The sequence below is a fragment of the Phyllopteryx taeniolatus genome, chromosome 15, assembly GCF_024500385.1.
Source record: "Phyllopteryx taeniolatus isolate TA_2022b chromosome 15, UOR_Ptae_1.2, whole genome shotgun sequence".
NCBI lineage: Eukaryota > Metazoa > Chordata > Actinopteri > Syngnathiformes > Syngnathidae > Phyllopteryx > Phyllopteryx taeniolatus.
In genome coordinates, this window is record NC_084516.1 from 2,811,798 (window position 1) to 2,830,410 (window position 18,613).

Below are 18,613 nucleotides of genomic sequence, written 5' to 3' on the forward strand. Positions count from 1 at the left end.
AAGGAAGCAGAAGCGTTTTTTCAGTCTGTTTACCTTGTATTATAAGGTGTTTCATTGGATTATGCAGTGTTAAATCTTTAAAAAAGTGCAAGTTCAGGTCAAATTTGATATTCATAAATTAAAATTTACAATATAAAAATACAATGCGTTCAGTTTTAAAAAGCAATTGAAGTGTAAAAGTATATCAGTAACAAAATTATGGAACTATTGAAGACGTTTTAAATCCGTCAGGAGGACTAGCGCCATCTGCTGGACTTGGTTTTTAATTACTGAAACAACTTTTTTTCTTTTTTTTTTTTTTTAAATTGACCACTGCCAAAGAATTTATTTCAGTCTCAGAATGTATGCGGAAATCTTAATAATTTCTGTAAAATGTTATCCGATTGAAATAAAACACTATGTAATGTTTTTGTTAATAGAAGTTTATTTCAGTCTGTGAGCCGCGCACACACAGACACACACACACAAACAAACACACACACACACATACACTATTATAAATACACAAAAGGTGGTGAAAAAAATGGCAGTGCAGGGGCATTACATTGTTAAAAAAAATGATTAAAAAAATTTAAACAATAGTGCCTTTGTCCCATTGGGTCTTCTGTGGTTCCTCACAAGGCGCTCAGGAACTCTTTCACCTGGAAGAGTTTGGACTTTCAGTTAAGAGTGATACCAACAAAACCCTCTTTAACACACACGGAAACACACCTTTTGTTATTCACATGCAGCGAAATTGTGCGTTTGTGTAGAGGGCGTCAACAGGAACATTACATTACATTATGGGGCGTCTCACTTTCGGTGAGTGTCCCAAAACCTTTAATGTGACACGATTAAAATAAATTAAAAAAAAAAAAACTAAAATAAAATCTCCACTTATTTCCCTTGGCCAAATTTGTTTTAGCACTGTTTCATGAAAAAAAAGCACTTCCTTTCAAAACCTCAACATTTCCATTTTCTAGCGAAGGGAGAACAATTGATTCAAATGTCAAATTGTATTTTGGGTGAAAATGTTCATTTCAAGGCCATGACCGTCTACATTAGCGTGACTTGAAACGTGGGCCGTACGTTCCATCGAGCTTTTCACGGCCTCCCTCACCTTCTCCAGCATGTCGGCGCCCTTGCTCTTGTCGTGTTTGAACTCTTCCGTGGCGTCCAGCGTCAGCACCGGCACGTCGGCCAGGTACTCAAAGTCCATCCTGCCGAACCAGACAGGTCAGACATTGGCACGGGATTCTATTTGAGGATTACTCTGTCCCAACCGTTGACAGTTTCTCATTCAAAAGCATTAGAAAGTGCACCCAAACTTTCAACTTGTAAAGTACATATACAGTTGTGGCCGTAAGTTTAGCAGCAGATTTTCTGAAATTTGGGCAATATTTGGGGAAACTAGGACAGATGACTGAATGAGGACCCTCAAATATTTTCTCTGCCATTTTGGTGCAACGACTTTGCTTTACTGAAAAGCCTTGCATCTTAATTTGCATCCCATTAAAATTAAAATAAATGTATTTTGCCTGATCAATCCTGTTTTCTATAAAGAATGGTACACACCTTACAAATTCAACCAAGGTATGTATAATTATGCCCCAAAGCCGAATGTCACAAACTTCAAAACGGTTGACAAAATAACTCGCAAATATTGACAAATATTGAAATTTAGAGCATTCATTTGCAGAAAATGAAAAATTTTTCAAAACTACCTAAAAAGATAAAGTGAAAACAAATGTACTGTAAATTTGTCACTTAACAACCCTGCCAAATTTTGAATGATTTATTATAATTTATTATTATTTAATTTTAAGTATAAAAAATGATGAAATGAGGCTTCAGACTAGTGAAAAGTCAAGCCGTTCTCTCAGCTCTTTGCTGAAAGCGCCGAAACCACGCCCTGCTCAACTGTCAATCAAATACCGCTACTACGACCTGGAAAAAACGGATGCGACATCATCAAGCATCTTTCTTACCCTTACATACGACTCTTCCACCTTCCCTCCGTGACATACGCGCACTCCCGACCAAACGATGAGGCACTCTAAAGCAGCTGTGAGATTTCAGCAGTTATCTTCGATCATGTATATTTGGAAACTGAGCTATATAGACAGTACACACACACACACACACAAATATATAGACACAATCACAGTATATGGACAAAAATACACACAAGTACACACACGCAGAGGCAGGTCACATGGGCTCTCTTCCATCCTCCCCCGGGCTTCTTTCATGAAAGGCGCTCTTTCTCTGGGTGACGCAAACGTGACCGCACGAGGCCAGCTCGGGCCCCCTCGTGTGTGTGTGTGTGTGTGTGAGTGTGGGCCTCACGTCATGGTCTTGTGCTGCAGCCAGCTCTCGTGCTTGGCGTGGAGCTTCTCCAGATACTCCAGAGGGATTTCCTGCTCTTCCTCTCGGCCCCGCAGGCGCAGCCTCTCCATGCACTTCTACACGACCGGAAACAAAAGTGACTCCAACGACTGCGGACGGATTCGTTTTGTGTTTTCACGTGCTTGAGCAGTAAAGACGATTCTGAAGGAGAAGAAGGGTCTGGGGGGCGTGCGGCGGGGGTGCCGGACGTACCTCAGGGGGGGCTCTCAAGTAGACGATCCCGTCCAGCTCGATGTGCCGGTGGAACTGGCTGTGCAGCCAGCCGTGCCAGTCCTGGTAGATGGCCCACTCCGTGTCGTTCAGGCACTCGTTCTCATAGAGGTTGGTGGCGAAGATGTACCTGACACACGGACAAATACACTCGCGATTATTTATACTTAATATTAAGCCTGCGGCGCTCTGATATTTTTTTAAATATCAAATTACAGAAATCCCTCGTTTTCCGCAAAGTAGCGATTGCGTTTTTAAAATTATTATGCATATTTTAAAGCTTTATGAACCTCCCCAGACTCTTATTAATCTTCCCCACACTCCTAAAAATCTCTATCAGACTCTTATAAACATTTTCTATGCTCTTAAAACATACTTATGCACAGTACTGTTGTACTATACACTATGTATATTATATTCCTTGTAGTATGTTTTAATGAAAATGTATCTAATTTTTTTGTAAATTTAGGCTAAGAAGTGTTTATTTTACCACACAAAAACATTACAGCATGCACTCAAAATCGAGCGATATGGTGAATTATGCGCCATATGAATATGAAAAAACACTGAATCCGCAATATGTGAACGGCGATATCGCGAGGGAACGCTGCAATCGGATAAAAAAAAAAATGTTTTGCTCTATTAAACACGAGCATGTGCGTTTGAGGTACAGATATTATTTTTGTCCACATTTCACTGTAGTATCTGTGACTTTGTGTGTGGCTTGAAAAGGCCGGGGCTGGGCTGGTGAGTGACGTGGGCGTCAGCGAAAGTGTGTTGAGTTGGCTGGCCGCCTAGCCCACAAGCTAGTGTCAAGATGTTATCTTATGTGTTGCTGATTGGAGACATGCTGTGGTGTTATACATTACAATTTATCTTCTCTTTTTGTAAGTGTAAAATGATCCATAGCTCTGGAAATTGTCTGCCTTTTACGGAGCGTCCTCCTGTCTTGCCGCCGTCACGCCAACTTATTTCGACACGGAATGCCGCGCGCGACTGCAGTAACATTGCCACGGCACACCTGTCGCTGTAGATGGAGCGCTCGAAGAACTGCACGGGGTTCTCGGCGTCTCGCAGCTTCCCGTTGGCCGAGCGGATCTGGGCGCGCACGCGGCTGATGCAGGCGTAGCTCTGGAAGGTGTACGCCCAACGTTCAGGCTTGTCGTACATCATCTTCAGCACGTTGCCGCCGCTACGCTGCGACGCCGTCAGCTCCTGCCGGGTGCGGTTACACATTGTGCTGACACGTTTTTTAAAAAATGACAACAAACTATAAGCAAGTTGTGTTTTCAGTCACGTCAAAAAGACACGCGGGCCTCTTCATTTGTATTATTTTTTATATATGTTTATTAATTAATGTTTTGATTGTAATATATTTGTGTTAATGTTAGTGTTTTAACCAGATTATTTTTGTATTTACTTATAAATTAATTCAAAATTGTATTAATTTGTAGCCATTATTTTTAACTACTTAATACTTCACTGTATTTATCTTTATTGACTACTGTTTATTTATTTTTGTGATTTTTATTAATGTTTTAATTGTATTTATTTTTGTAGTTATTAAAAAAAATCAAAATTATATTTCTTTGTAACCGGTATTATTTAATTGTATTTATTTTGTATTTGTTTATAAAGAAATTATAAACTACATATGCACATTTCATTAAATTGCAAATGTATTTATTTTGTATTGATGTATAAATTATGAATTATGTTAATTTTGTATTTATTTATACAGTAGTGTAATTATATATATTATATTCATTTTGTATTACTCAGAAAATAATTGTAAAATACATCCCTTTTCAATAGTATTTTTTATTCATCAAGTAATTATGAATTCCATTTATTCATTTTTATTAATTTGTAATTGTAATTATATTGTTTTAAATGAATACTTTTATATCATATAGAAATATAATGTAGATTGTGTATTACCGTCCATTAATTCAAAATTATTTTGCAATTGTTTATTTTTAATTATTTTATAAATTACTGATAAATTATACCCATGTATTAATAATACCGTTGTAATTTTATTTATTTTGACGTGATTTTTATGCATTTATACATTTATTATAAATTATAAATGAATAAGAAACCTGATACCACCATGCGTCATGAGAGACGTCAAACAAAAACATTACCAAAGACCATAAGTGGCATCTGTAAAGGTGTTGCCTGAACAAGGAAATGCAATATGACAAAACTGTATATATATTCTTTTAACTTCCGGCAAGGGTCATTATTAGTTGTGTGAAATAATTGTTTTTAAAATAGTATTGCATACGATTACATGCAAAACATAAGGGCAAGTATGTCTTTTGTAAGTGAGGCTCATCTTGCGGTCGCAGTTGGAATGTTGAACAGGGCGCGTGCGCACGAGGCCATTAAAGAGTGATCAGCGGCGTGCAGTCGACATAAGGACAGGTGGCAGCTGCAATCTAAATCCAGATGAAGACGCTCCCAGTTATGTGAATGCACGGTTGGATGTTGTATCCGTGTCCACGTTATGTCACATCCATGTCCGCTACTTTCGCAAGAGCAAATATCTCTGGATTCTTTCGTTGGTTTGCGGTCCGTGTAATTTCACAGCGACCTTTTTTTGGGGGGGTCAGCTTTAAAATGATAATTTGGCTGAAAATCGCCTAAAAGTAGAGTTACACAGCAAAGGTGCGGGACTGAATTACAGTAGGTCGCCAATTTTAGGACTTGAGACTTGCTTGGCAAAAATTTATGACAGCTTCCACTTGACTTTGACTTGGTATTTATGAGACTCTTCTCGTCTTAGACTTGAACTACATTACTTGACAAGTCTTTCCAGCTTGCATTTAGAAATTATGCCACTTCATTTGCTTTTTGAAAGAAACTATTTGAATATGTTTCTCCCACTGCAAGTGGCTCTGTAATGTATCCCAAGGCATCCAACACGCGAGTCGCGAATATTCGGGGGAAGAGTGTACCTCGAAGTCGCTGCCGCTTGTTTGGACATTGCACCACCTAGCGATAGGCTCGGGTACTACCTCCCAGTCGGCGCACTCCTGCTCCAGGAGGTGGACGAAAGTCGACTTTCCAGCCGCTGGAACACCCACCCAAAAAAAAACAAAAAAAAACAATAATAATAATAATAATAATAAAACACGTCAAAATAATCACTTAGCAGACACGTACTAGCTACGTTAGCTTCTCGGGGTGCTGGCTGTTGTTTTATCTTAGCTTAGTGCCATTTAAATTATAAGCTGCTGCTGCTGTTGTTATAATTATAAATTGCAATCAACCACACAACATCTATTTGATCAATTTGAGCACACTCACCGATGTTGCCCTCGATGGAAACCCGCTTGATCCTCTTCTCCATGGAGTCGTTCATTGGATCGGAGCGCGGCCTCTTCGGGGTTAAAGACATGTTTTTGTTACCGATAAATAACGTTAAAGTCGACCGTACCGCCTGCCACTTGGGATAACAAGCAGGAAAGCGGCGGGCGGACGTCAAAGTTTGGCGGGCAACAACAGCAGCAGCGACCCGGAAGCCACACATCACTGAACCAAAGATGTTCCGGGAACACGATCAACTTGAAAAAAACAAAACTATGACAGCGCGCAAGTACAGTCAAAGTGTATCATTGTCATTTATAACATAATACACTGAAATACGACTTCATACGTCCAAATGATGACAGTTAGTGTAATTATTTTTTTTTAAATGCAACGTGGTAACTGTCACCAAGATATGTTAAACATATATGTAAAATAAATAAATAAATAAATAGCACATCTTGCTTCTAACAAACATCTTTTGAGTGTTGTCACTTCCGCCCAGGAAGAATCACGGAGATTATGTGAAGACTGTCAAGTCAAATCAAAGCCATAATTGTTTTCGGAGACTAAATTATCCTCAATGGCAACATTGTATACTATATACATTTACTCGCTGCTCCGTGGTAAGGTTCACGGCACGAGTGTCAACTGACATTTATGTGTCGTCACTTCCGCCCAGGAAGCAACTGCTTCATCGACGTGCCTTGCTTGTTTCGTCCATTTCGTTATTCATGCCACAGAAATAACTCAATAACTCAAAAGAGTCAACGCCAACTTTATTTGCCTTGTAAACAGCAGAATTCATTTCAGCAGCATTAGAACATCCATACCGAGCTATTATGTACACACAGTTCCTCAATGAATACAGCCGAGAGAGAGAGCGAGAGAGGAAAACAAGGAAGCAACAAGCCAAGCTGGGAGATGCTTCCGGGTTTCTTTCGTATTATTTCGTATTTGATGTGTGAACACGTTCATAATGATAAGCTGAGAAAGCAACAACCAAAGCCAACGAACACAATTTGAATATCCAAACTGAGGGATGGGAAAGCTGCGTTTAAAAAAAAAAAATAAAACAATAAAATAAAAAAACTCCATGCTTATTTAAAGGCATCTTTCACAGAATAGTTAAAACTACGAAGGAGTATTAGGCAGTAAAATACAAAAAGGTTACTTACATGAAAAAAAGTAAGAAACACGCAAGAATACACTGAAAAAGTAATTACCAGTGCAAAGTTGTACTATTTCTGGGACAAAGTTTTAATGTTGCCAGTGTATTCATAATACACGGGGGGGGGGGGGGGTCATAAATATGGTCGTAACGTTACCAGAATCAATTTTGTAATATTAAGTCACAATATAATTTTGGGGGGGAGTGTAATTAACAAGACTACATTGTCATATTACAGGGGAGGAAAATGTGTAATGTATAGAGATTACATTTTAATATTGCAGACATGCTGTTACCAATATAAAGAAGTAATACTGTAACAGGGAAAAAAAATACAAAAAGAGTCAAGATGTTATATATAATAAACCAATATATTCATCAGGTAACATCCTAAAATATTTTGTGAATTTGTGAGTTTAACGCAACTGTACGTTTATGCACTCAATATTGCAATTTTATCCTGTAAAAAGGACAACTTTATTCTTGTAAAAGTATACGTTAATAGTACACATTTATTGTAAAAATGAAGGTATCCCTTTGTCTTTCCCCAATACTCCTTCGTAGAAGTCATTATTTACATCTTGTGCGTTGTAGTATAACCTCTGGCAAACATACAGCATATGTATCTAAAAAAAACAAATTTTAAATTAAAAAACACTCTAAAAACTCATTCAAAACTAAAGCGAAGCCAATCTTTTCAAAACCCAAACATCTAAATAAGTAAAAACAACTATATCCAGCGTGAATGCGACAACGGAGAAACCCTCTTTTTTTTTTTTTTTTTTTTTAAGCGTGCCAATTCTTATTGCATAGTAAAGTACACTTTTAGAGCGGGCAATGTGCATGCAAAATCAAATAAAAAAAATATCTCAGTTGAGCCTCATGAGCGGAGCAGGCGGACATTCAGTTTTGGCGAAGGAGAAAAAGATGTTGGGTCGCGTGACAAAGCGCGAGTCTATGGAGAGTAGACATTCCGGCAAGAAGTCGGGAGAAGTGGTCAAAGTCGTGGCAACTTCCCACCTTCGGAGGTACACTGAGGGAAACCCCCCGCTATAATCGCTATTCGTCGTTAGTGCCTCTGCTGAATCGGGGCTTTGCAAGTAGTCATTTTGTATGGGTTTTTACAATATTCAGGCAAGTCCGAATGCAGACGTGCACATTTTCGGTGTAGTACCACGTTGTGCCACAACAAGGCAGCACTGAGATCGACTGAAAGAAAAAGAGGGAGAGAAGGTACCCAACTAAAGTCCAGCAATGGTCGTCATTCCCACAGAGCAGAGAAAATAGATGCCAGTGATTTGAAGTTTTATTCTTACCGTGGCATAGATGCTAATTTCTGCTAGCCCATCTATGCAGTTATTATATGATAGCATTAGGCTAGCTGACCTTCGTTAGATGAAATGGCATTGTTTAGTGTTTTAATATACGTTTAATTCTTTTGTTTTGTGTTAGTTTTAAAGTAACCTTCCAAGTGAGAGGGACAAAAAAAAAAAAAAAACTTGGTAGCCCGATTTGCCCCTTGTTAGGAGAACGGTGCAAGTGAGTTCTTCTTTTCGTTTCCTCAAAGTGACCCATTTCTTGACAGTGAATACTGAAAATCCATGATTAATTGACACCCCTCCACTGTAAATTATGCGCCTAGGCTCAGTAAAGGTTGGAAAACATTGGTGTTGGATAACCATGTCATAAGAGGGTGCTGGAAGTCAACCCAAAGTTGTACCAGAGGTGTAACGGGGTGGGAACGCCTCCAGCAATTGAACGCAATGACGTCGCCATGCATTTAATTATCTCCAACAGGCAAGTCGCAACTGGTGTGAAAGTTCTGTCTGTCTCACTCGGGTAAAGTTCTATCCGAAAAGGCACAGGCGAATATATCCCAGCTCTACCGTTAACACCCTTTGATGCACCAATTTACCACCTAATGAAAACGGCTAATGGAAAATATGCATAACTCATTAAATGCAGCGGCTACAGGAGATGAGCCGGGATTTAGCGTGTCAGTCAATGTCAAATGGCTGCATGGATCTTTACACCTTGGTACAGTTCTCGCCGCAGATGCTGGACCAGGCACTTGGTATGCGTTTCCTACTCGTGGAGAAAAGCAGCAAACGAAGAAAATACTGAAAAACTTTCTGCTCTCGGAATGGCTTCGAGGATGACATCTGGGCACTATTTTTGTATCATCGGAAGCCACTATTGTCACACGAAGCTAGTCGGTACATAGCGGCGGGAGGAGTGTTGCTCTTCACTCCGCTTCCTGATAAGCTCAGGTCCCGGTGCATTTAAAACCCATCTAGACCCGTTCCGGCGTCTCATTTAAAAACATTTCCCCAAATGGAAATATAGTTTATACTGCATACATACAGCCGAGGAGAGTTGAGGGGGGGAGGGATGAGGGAATGGGGATGTCTGTGCAAAACTAGAAGATCGTTTAAAAGACGAAGGATGACAGCGTTTATCTGTCCTTCGTGGTCAGCTTCTCGATCAGCTCCTGAAGCGGCGCCAACTCTTTCCTGTCGATCAGGTTGAATTCCTGATAGGAGACACGACACGTCAGCAGAGACACAAAGACGGTAAGACAGAAACGAGACAAAGAGAGAGACGAGACAAAGACACGGGCAGGCACAAAAGCCGTGCGTCTCGTTGTACCTGGACGAAGAAGATGAAGTGTTTGAAGGACGTGTTGAGGTGGGCCTCCTCCTGCAGCTGCATGACAGAGTCAAAGTGCTGGTGGTAGATGTGTGCGTAGACGCGGAAGAGACGCTTCAGGATGGTCTTGGCCACCGACATGAAGTTGCGCTTAAACGGGACGCCTTAAGACGGCAGAGGAAGACAACGGGTTTCAAGAGATGACAGCAGCCAACAGCGAATGAGAGTGTCGAGTTGGCTGGCTGTTAGATGGCTAATTCTGATTCTGAAAGATCATTCTGATAATTCGTTAGCCAGTCTGCATGTTGAGTGCCTTGGTGTGAGTTGTGACCATCAGCAGCTTATGTAGTGCATGTTCTAATTGAATTATTTGAGTCATTGCTGTCTCCATTATCGAGACAGCAATCACACAAGTAGCCTACTGTGTTTGATGTCTTTTTTTTATTGTTTGTTATTAATGTTCTTCTCTTGTGTGAGTGTGTTTCATGTATATTATTTATGCTCTGTTTTTTTACGTTGATAACTTTCTGTATCTTGTATCTCAATGAGACACTTCTTGGATAAATAAAGGGTAAATAAATAAATTGGATTAATCGTTGCAGCGCTACTTGACAGCAGCCAACAGGGAGTTCTAGAAACTAATTTGCCGCCGCAACAGGCAGCGAGACACCTCAAAAAAGAAAACAAAGGCACGTTCAGTATTGGAGGCGTAACAGATTTTACAGCGTGACAGCAGCGAACAGAACTGTGACAGACAGAATTCTTTCTGCAAATAAATAATGCTTAGGCTGTGGAGTTCTGTTCCTAAAAATATCTAATCAAAGTGAGAGCAAAAGTGGCTCTTCGCAGACAGGCAGCAGCACGATTTTGAGGAAGTGCGAGCGGTCGTGACTAATGCGCATCGTGACTAACCGGCGTCCTATCACGCTCTGGTGCCAACCATGTGTCAAGCTGTTCGAGGGGGTTATGAAACTTGGAAGCCGTTGCGACATCGGACGCGTCCACAGCTGCCTTCTTGTCACCTCCGACTGCATGCATACGCCTTCACGTTCAATAAATAAACATGGCAGAATGGAACATGCATTGAGGAAGACGCTTTTGTTTGAGCTGGCTGCTCTCCAGCTTTTATTGGGCCTCCGCCCGACTGAACGAGCCTCGGCGGGTTTGCGTCAGCAGTCGTTTCAGCGCAAGGCCTGATTCACACCTTCTGTTTAGAAAAGGCACAACTGCGCTTTGTCTTGTCCGATTTTCAGAAATGCGACGATGCGACGATAGCCAATCAGGAAGCGAGCTGAACGAAAGACAGAAGCGTAAGAAACAAAATGATTAACGGGAAGAGAGATGGACTCACAAAATGAAGGAGCAACCCATCAAGCGCTTGAATAATCATTCCCACCAAGTCGAAATGACCAGATAATTGGGCCAAACTCGAGCACTCCCCAACCCTTCCTCGACTTTCTGATTAAAATGCGCCGAGGCCTGATTATGGGATGTCTCTAAAAGATTATGCTGAGTGATTATTTTGTGTGTTCTGAGTGATTTTGCCTACCCGTTCTTCTCGGAAGACATTCAGGGCCAACGATCGTAAATGTTAAACCTGTTCCATATTTACGATCGCAAATCCTTATGCGTCTGGCGATACACCCGGCAATAATAAAATTGTCAATAACGGAGGCATACCGATCTTGGAGGGGAAAAGTGTCTCGTCATCCAGCTGGTCTTGCACCCAAGTCATCAGGTAATCGATGTATTTGGGCGCGGAGCACTTGATGGGTTTCTTGATGTTGGTGCCATCAGCCCAGTGATACTCGTACCTGCGGGAACAAGCGACGATATATGCATTGTACTGAAAAGGCTTAATGGGATTATTCAAGTATTTCCACCCTAAGGCTGTTGGCAAAAGGCAATCAACTTTGGAGTTTGAGGACGTGTTGGAGCGCATCAAAGAAAAAAAGAGAGCAGTTCGGCATTAACTCACTTTGGACCGGCCGACATGACGGGGCAGCTCTCCTCCGTGCAAAAGTCTGTGATGGTTCCGTACAGCATGTTGATCTGGTTGAAGAAGTCCACGGCTGGGAATGCAAAAAATACATAAATAACAATATCAATAATAAAAAGTCATGTAACATTCATTTGCTCCTTTTTAGTCACTTGTTGGAAATTCTAAAAGATGCTTGAAACCTCAAAAAATGGTTTGAACCAATTTACTGCTGGGACGTTTAACTGCCACCGGTGTGTAGATTCGTACTTTTAAACGAGTAGGGGTGGAGGATTGTCTCGCGCACAGCATGTCTGTGAAATACAGGTTTGTAAACCATTGTAACGACGAACAGACACCAGAAGATGTCAGTGTTGCATCGCTCTGGATTTAAAATTAGCACAGCTTTTGAGGTGAGGATCAAGATTAGGGGGTGGATCGCAGCTTTTCACGTTGAATATGAGCGAGTGAAATGCCGGCACGATGGAAGCCGGAGAAGTTTAGGCACCTCACACTCGGAACAGAGTATATATATATGTGTGGTATTAATGAATTATGTGTCACAGTAGGTAGTAGAAAGAGTGTGTCGCGAGTGTCACAAAAGATGATGCGGTTCATGAGGTGAATGATCAACGGCATGTAAAAAAAAGCCACTGACGTTCAATTTGAGCCATGCAGTGTGTCAACGTCACTCGCAGCACATTTCATAGTTGTAAATTTGTACCCATACTATTATTTTGCCATCAAAATACCTTTCTCGGTCTTGTGTGAGGTGTCACAAAAGCAAAAAAAAATAGCGTCAAAGTCACTGTTCTGCTTTAGGTTTGTAATCACAGAAAGCTTGTTTTCTCTGCTTTTTTGGTCAGAAACCAGTGTTTTTGCTGAAACAAACCCATGTTCCACTGCTGATTACTAAAGAGCAGGAAAAAAACTAATTTCTTGGTCAAAGAGCATACTCTTTCTTTCGGTAGGTTCTGTGCTTTTAGTCTCACAAAGAACACAACATTCTGTGGGTCTTCAACAACCAATTGCTTTGAAAACGGCTGGCAGTGAATGAGTTAATCCTGTCGTATAGTCACTCGATGCTTGCTGCCTAGTCGGGTTGCTCAAGAAAAAAAAAAATACGAGAGCAACAAGGGTACAGTTGCGAGGACTGGCCAAAAACCTAAAACGTCACGTTACGTGTACTTTTTATGCCACTTCACTGTAAGAACGTTCCAAGAGACGGACGGGTCATGATTCAACAATTACTGGACATCTTTTGTGAGAAATTCTTCAAATACTGTAAAAAAGATTTGGATGATGTCGCCAGACCACTTAATGCTTTTCCTAGTCAGGAAGAAAGTAAAATGGAAGTTGTTTCTTGGTGGCTTTCACATTAACATCTTTTTCCCACTCCATCGTAAACATCAGCTTTATAGATGCAATGTCTGAATGCAAAATGTCACATTATATATACCTTTTTAATAGGCTTTACACGATCAGGATTTTTGGGGCCGATCACCAAGTTTAAAAAAAAAAAAAAAACGATAACGGATCACTGATCCGATCACACACGGAGTAAATGTCTTATGCGGAGCCGATCAATGACCGGCGAATTATGACATTAAAGTCAATCAGCATAAAATGCTAAATATCAGCCGATACCAATCAGCCCCATAAAATCAATGCAAAGTCTACTTTTTAACCACTTTAATGGCTAAAACTGGAAAAGAGACAGGCATGATTCATCAATAACTGGAGCACTCTTGTGAAATAAAAACTTTCAATATTGGGAAAACTATTGGAGTCAGGTTGTATAGTCGCGTCATGCTTGCTGCCTAGATCTGCTGCTGTTTAATAAAAGAAAAAAAAAGAAAAGAAAAAAAAGGAACATATTTGAGTTATCGCTCCTTCATTGGGAGAACTTCATATTAAACACCCCAAGGTGTATTCAAACACCAGGCAGCTTAGACCCAACTGGGCCTCTAATGTGACGGAAAATAAAGCGAGTCAACAAGAGTCTCCCGGCCAACACAATCGAGTCTATTTAATATTCACCGTGTCTTTTCCCAGCAGGAACGCTTCTGGTCTTTGAGGGAATGCCAAAACTTAGTCTCCATGGGGAGTAATTAATGTTGTTGCTGAGACCGCTACGCACTACAGTTTGGAACCTTTAAGACTTTTTTCTCAGTCTTTTTTTTCCTTCTACCTCTTGGCCCCAATAAATTCCCCAGAATTAAATTTTGAGAAAAGTTCCCCCCGGTACAAACTCATAATAGTCCTCCAAAGGTTTCCAGTTCCAAGTTCCATAATCTTGCAAACCATAATGTGTGGATCTGAACTGGACTGTACCACTGGAAATCTGGCCCCGAAGCCAATAAAAAGGGTTTCAAAAGTGGAGTTTGGCGCTTACTGTTGACCGCGACCCACTCGTTGAGGTCTTCGCCCTCGGGCAACATGACGGCCATGCGCAGGTTGCCGCTCCCGAGCGTGGCCTCGGCGTGTTTCAACAGCTCGTACTGGTGCGAGCCCTCCGGTATGTTTTTCTTGGGCTTGAACGTCTTGGACGACCGACTTCCGCTGTTAAGAGACAGAGACAGAGACAGAGACAGAAAGAGAGACAGAGAGAGAGAGAGAGAGAGAGAGAGAGAGAGAGAGAGAGAGAGAGAGAGAGAGAGAGAGAGAGAGAGAGAGCATTATCCACTATATTAATTAAATAAAATGTATTTGTCAATGCATTTTCTTTTAAAACTTTTTAAAATAATTACTAAATGGTGTATGTTTTTAATCATTAAAAAATGTGTTAATCATTTTTTTATATTTTTTAAATAATTTTTACATGAAATTGAATATATTTTTCAAGTTAAATCTTTAATCTTTTTAAATCTATTTTTTTAAAATCATTTACAGATTATAAGTGTGACATTTTTAAAGATTCTTTTTGTATCTTGATTCAATCATTTTTAATCAATTGGGGAATTTTTTTTTTTATATTTTGCAAATCTATTTTGAAATTGATTTTTATGTGATATATTTTTAAACATCCTTTTTTCCAAATCTTTTTTAAATATTTTTTTACTGGTAATGATTTTAATCTATTTGAGTAAACTACTGTAGTTAGTTTCCTTTTTAATTATGACCATTTTCCATCCAAAAAAACATAAGTCTAGACAAAAGGGGCATTTTTCCAGGCAGACGCAGTGAGTACTCATTTTCACATCATCTGTTTAAAAAAAACAAAAATGTATATATTCTTTCTGTGGAAGTTAATGCTGGGGGAAAAAAGATAATCTCAGAAGGAAAATTAATTTTAAAAAAGCAATATTTGTTTTTAATGACATCATTGTTATTTGGTTTTACATCAGTGAATGGGGGGGAACAAAGTACAAAATTGGGATTTCATTTTAAGGTTATATCTGTCTTAACAATAAGTCTCCATAAATGTTTGTTTAAAAAAAAAAAAGTGCTGACAAAAGAATTGAATGGACGGGTCCGGCCGAGCAGAACGGGGGTGGAGAACAGAGCGGTCTCTGTGTCACTAATGAGGCCGTTTGGAGTGCTCAATCTCTCCCGTGGCCCCCATTAAACCAGAAGAACTCATCGTGTGAGTCAGCACAGCAGCGAAGGGCGCAAGGATGCGAGGACGCTCAATTTTCAGGCAGATCTGCTCAGTGCCGAAATCTCCGGAATTTCCTTTTCCAAAGGGTTGCGGAAACCTATGTGGTGCTGAATAGATCAAAAATAACATTTGGCTCTTGGGTTGGGGGTATTCACATGCCCCCCCCCGTCCCCCCACCACCCTCACCCCCTTTGGGCCCCTGCCGTCCTCTCTCCTCTCCTGGTGCCCTTGCATGCATGTGATATGGTGTTCATTCACTAATAAGTTCCATATACACGCTATAGGCTTGAATTGCGTATGCGGGGACCACTAACAATAACACGGGTTGTACTAGGATGTCCACTCACAGGTTCTTACAGGTGTTTAGACACTGCAAAAGCATTCCACCGCACCACTCATCAGTAGCACTGCCTTGCTCATGAGGCACTTCCTGTCCAGTCCTGCCCTTTTCCGTCCTCACCGTCCACAAATAAGTATGCGATTTAAATGTGTAACCTTACTTGTAGTCAAATATCTAGACTGTCTAAATATTGTTCTGCTGTGGTTCGCATCCCTTCTCCGTTCTGTCCCCTAAAACACTTTTCTGTCCGGCTGCAAAAAAAAAAAAAAAAACATTATTTGGCTCGCACTCACGCGTACACACACACAAACAAAAATCACTAGCACCGATTTGTTCATAGCACTAGTCCCCCAGAAGTTCCTAGAACCGAGGTAAAACAGTTCCTGGAGCTTAAAAATTAAAATCAGAGTTTGACACCCAAGCAGGTGGACTTTCCAAAAGTACTACCCTCATTGCAGAGTCTCATTTAGACCTGGACAACACACACTGGCCCTCCTAAAGTTCCTCTTTCCAAGGTACTTAAGTTCCTGGTTCAAATCAGCTCCCATGCAATGTTCCTTAACCTCTCGAAAGTACAACCTCTACCTACTTGCGGGGTCTTTTGGCCCCTATTAAAAAAAAAAAAATAAACAACCAAAGGAAAAAACGTGTAAATGTTATAAAGACAAACAGACATTCCCTTCCTACTGTACCACAGATTTGTCACATTTGTTTTTTAATCAACAGACGCACCATATGACGCGAATGTGTCAAGAAAAGAAAGAAATAGAACTCGTCCAGGATCTTTGCCTCCACAGATGTTGAATATTCACATTAAACCTTTTTATTTACACGGAATGTCAACACAACCAGCAACTACATCCGCAGAATGTCACATACAACAGCTTTGACGTCTCCCCTATGACATTATTATTATTATTATTATTATTAAAAATTCACAAAGGTCACAGTGTGTATGCTGAAAGAAATACAACGTTTACAGGAAAGAGTGGCTAGTTAGTCCGGGAATTAGCCTTAGCCCAAAAGCTGCTACGGCTAGCGCAGCTATCCTCGAGACGCTGCCCAAGTATGCAAACTAAACGCACAAATCCGTGGCTTGGACATTAAACACATGAACACACAAGCTGGCGAAACAACTTACAAGAGAAAGCTCATGTTTCCGCAGGCGGTGCTCCTTTGTCTCTTCCTCGGCAAAAAATAAGAATAAACGAGGAGGAAGAAGGATGAGGATGAGGAGGAGGAGGAGGGATTGTTTGTGCAAGTCTCACAAGTCCTCGTCGTGACTTCTCGCCCTTTCTCGCGGTCTTTTCGCTCTCTTTTGGACAAATTGTGAGTACAATCAAGGCGCATACAGCGAGATCGTATTCGTACACACACAAAAAAAGCTCGAATTAAATCTTGAGGGTTTTACAAAAGAACTGCTGGTCCACTGGCATCTCTGCTGGGCTCTGTGACGTCTGCTTGAGGGGCACCGGGACAAGACTGAGAGCGTCGACTTCTTCATGGGAACGTCAACAAGGATGACTTGGGCGGCTTTCTCTCCTGTGCTGACACCTGGTGGACGACAAGTGTAACTTTACTTTAAGACAAAATAAAATACAATTGAATTACACTGTATTAGATCACGTTGAGCCTGATAGACAACAGTCAATAATAATATATATTAATAATATAATTACGCCAAGACACTAAATGAAATTAAATGACATTAAAGTAAATTACAGTTTTCCTAAGTCGCTTTGGTACATTTCTCAGATCAAAATATTTCATACTTCAATACTTCAAATATTTGTGTCACTTGTGCACATCAAAAAAATCTGTTGCTCATTTTTATTTTATTTTATTTTTTGCAATACTTTGGTTTGTCCGTGCAAATGATTATTTAAAATTCCCAGCATTTTCCTACATTATCAGTTGCCTATGTGAGTGATTTTCAAAGTGTGGTACAGCGAGTACCACTAGTGGTACGCAGGCTCCCTCTAGTGGTAAGGAAAAGAATCACTGACTTAAATGCTAATAAAATTTGCGTATAACATTTAAAACCTGCAATACAAACTAACGTATTAGAAGTTTGTAGCATGCATACATCCTGTTTAAACTTTTTTTTTTAAATCCAGTAAAGTAAGCTTTTTACTTTCCATGTACAGTTCAGTTGTATTTAACTTTTAAGTACAGTACAATAGATTTGCAATCTTTGAGAACTGTTTGTTTGTCAACATTTATCTTAAATACAGTTTTCATTTAACTTATGTGCGATACATTCCAATTGCATCATTATTCAAGTACAATTGTTCTTTTCCGATATTCAAGCGCAGGGTTAATATTCAAACTGTGCATAATGTTACGCATATTTTAATACATTTCCATTAGACTTTCCATCAACTTTTTTTTTCCCAAGGTGTATCTTGACTTTCTTTGAGGAAGAAAAATGTGTCAAGCATGAGCTCAACCAATGACGAACCCGTTTTCTGAAGTAGCTCATCGTAAGAGAAGAAATTTGTTGTGATGTAGATGAGAATTTGTGGCCCAAAAGCCAGGAACGGAAGGTGTAGGAAGACTGCACTGTAATTTCTATACTGCAGCAGTTGTGTGTCTCATAACTCAGTCAAATTGCTTATTCGTGTTGTCAATATAACAGTGTTACTCGGGAGGGATATCCTGATGTTTTGACGACAGTTATTCCAGATTATAATTCGCCTTATGTGGAAGAGTGATTGTGAGAGAAAGGCCAAGACTCAGGGAAAGGAAAAGAGCACTGCACAGCAAAAACAAAAACAAAAACAAACTACAGAAATGTGAACATAGTGCACAGTCTTCTCGTGAAAACTGTCCATGCAGAGCTGTGGGACCTCCTTTCTGTATTCTAATGAAATGGTCTGTCAACAAATTACAGTACAAACAGTAAAAGCGTAAATGTGAATTTAGTCAATTTGCTCACAGTCGATATTCCACATACAT

General features: G+C 40.1%; 2 protein-coding genes across 4 annotated transcripts; both read right to left on the bottom strand.

The window, feature by feature from the left end:
- Positions 1-401: 401 nt before the first annotated feature.
- Positions 402-6,250, bottom strand: dck (deoxycytidine kinase). Of its 3 annotated transcripts, XR_009784588.1 has the most exons (8): positions 5,917-6,250; positions 5,565-5,680; positions 3,620-3,813; positions 2,581-2,728; positions 2,329-2,444; positions 1,968-2,044; positions 1,100-1,199; positions 402-641 (listed from the first exon to the last, which is right to left on the bottom strand). XR_009784588.1 is itself a non-coding variant. In XM_061747908.1 (7 exons), exons 1-7 carry the CDS (start codon positions 6,137-6,139, stop codon positions 615-617), a joined length of 924 nt encoding a protein of 307 aa, XP_061603892.1. In that variant the 5' UTR covers positions 6,140-6,187; the 3' UTR covers positions 402-614. The 3 variants fall into 3 exon arrangements, 2 of the variants coding, with proteins under 2 accessions (XP_061603892.1, XP_061603893.1); XM_061747908.1 differs by lacking the exon at positions 1,968-2,044 and having other exon boundaries at positions 5,917-6,187; XM_061747909.1 differs by lacking the exons at positions 402-641; positions 1,100-1,199 and having other exon boundaries at positions 1,975-2,093; positions 5,917-6,220.
- Positions 6,251-6,677: 427 nt separating this feature from the next.
- LOC133465281 (MOB kinase activator 1B) lies at positions 6,678-17,160 on the bottom strand. Its single transcript, XM_061747910.1, has 6 exons — positions 16,797-17,160; positions 14,110-14,276; positions 11,715-11,808; positions 11,417-11,550; positions 9,737-9,900; positions 6,678-9,620 (listed from the first exon to the last, which is right to left on the bottom strand). Exons 1-6 carry the CDS (start codon positions 17,003-17,005, stop codon positions 9,543-9,545), a joined length of 846 nt encoding a protein of 281 aa, XP_061603894.1. The 5' UTR covers positions 17,006-17,160; the 3' UTR covers positions 6,678-9,542.
- Positions 17,161-18,613: the final 1,453 nt, after the last annotated feature.

What these genes read in the sequence shown, in the direction of transcription:
- dck (XM_061747908.1), bottom strand. Translation starts at nt 6,139, where the DNA reads ATGTGTGGCTTCCGGGTCGCTGCTGCTGTTGTTGCCCGCCAAACTTTG. An exon ending in TTCCATCGAGGGCAACATCG is followed by an intron (nt 5,681 to 5,916) that starts GTGAGTGTGCTC and finishes TGGGTGTTCCAG; the next exon opens with CGGCTGGAAAGTCGACTTTC. An exon ending in ACTTGAGAGCCCCCCCTGAG is followed by an intron (nt 2,445 to 2,580) that starts GTACGTCCGGCA and finishes CCGGTCGTGTAG; the next exon opens with AAGTGCATGGAGAGGCTGCG.
- LOC133465281 (XM_061747910.1), bottom strand. Translation starts at nt 17,005, where the DNA reads ATGCGCCTTGATTGTACTCACAATTTGTCCAAAAGAGAGCGAAAAGAC. An exon ending in GGAAACATGAGCTTTCTCTT is followed by an intron (nt 14,277 to 16,796) that starts GTAAGTTGTTTC and finishes GTCTCTTAACAG; the next exon opens with CGGAAGTCGGTCGTCCAAGA. An exon ending in CGAGTGGGTCGCGGTCAACA is followed by an intron (nt 11,809 to 14,109) that starts GTAAGCGCCAAA and finishes TTGCATTCCCAG; the next exon opens with CCGTGGACTTCTTCAACCAG.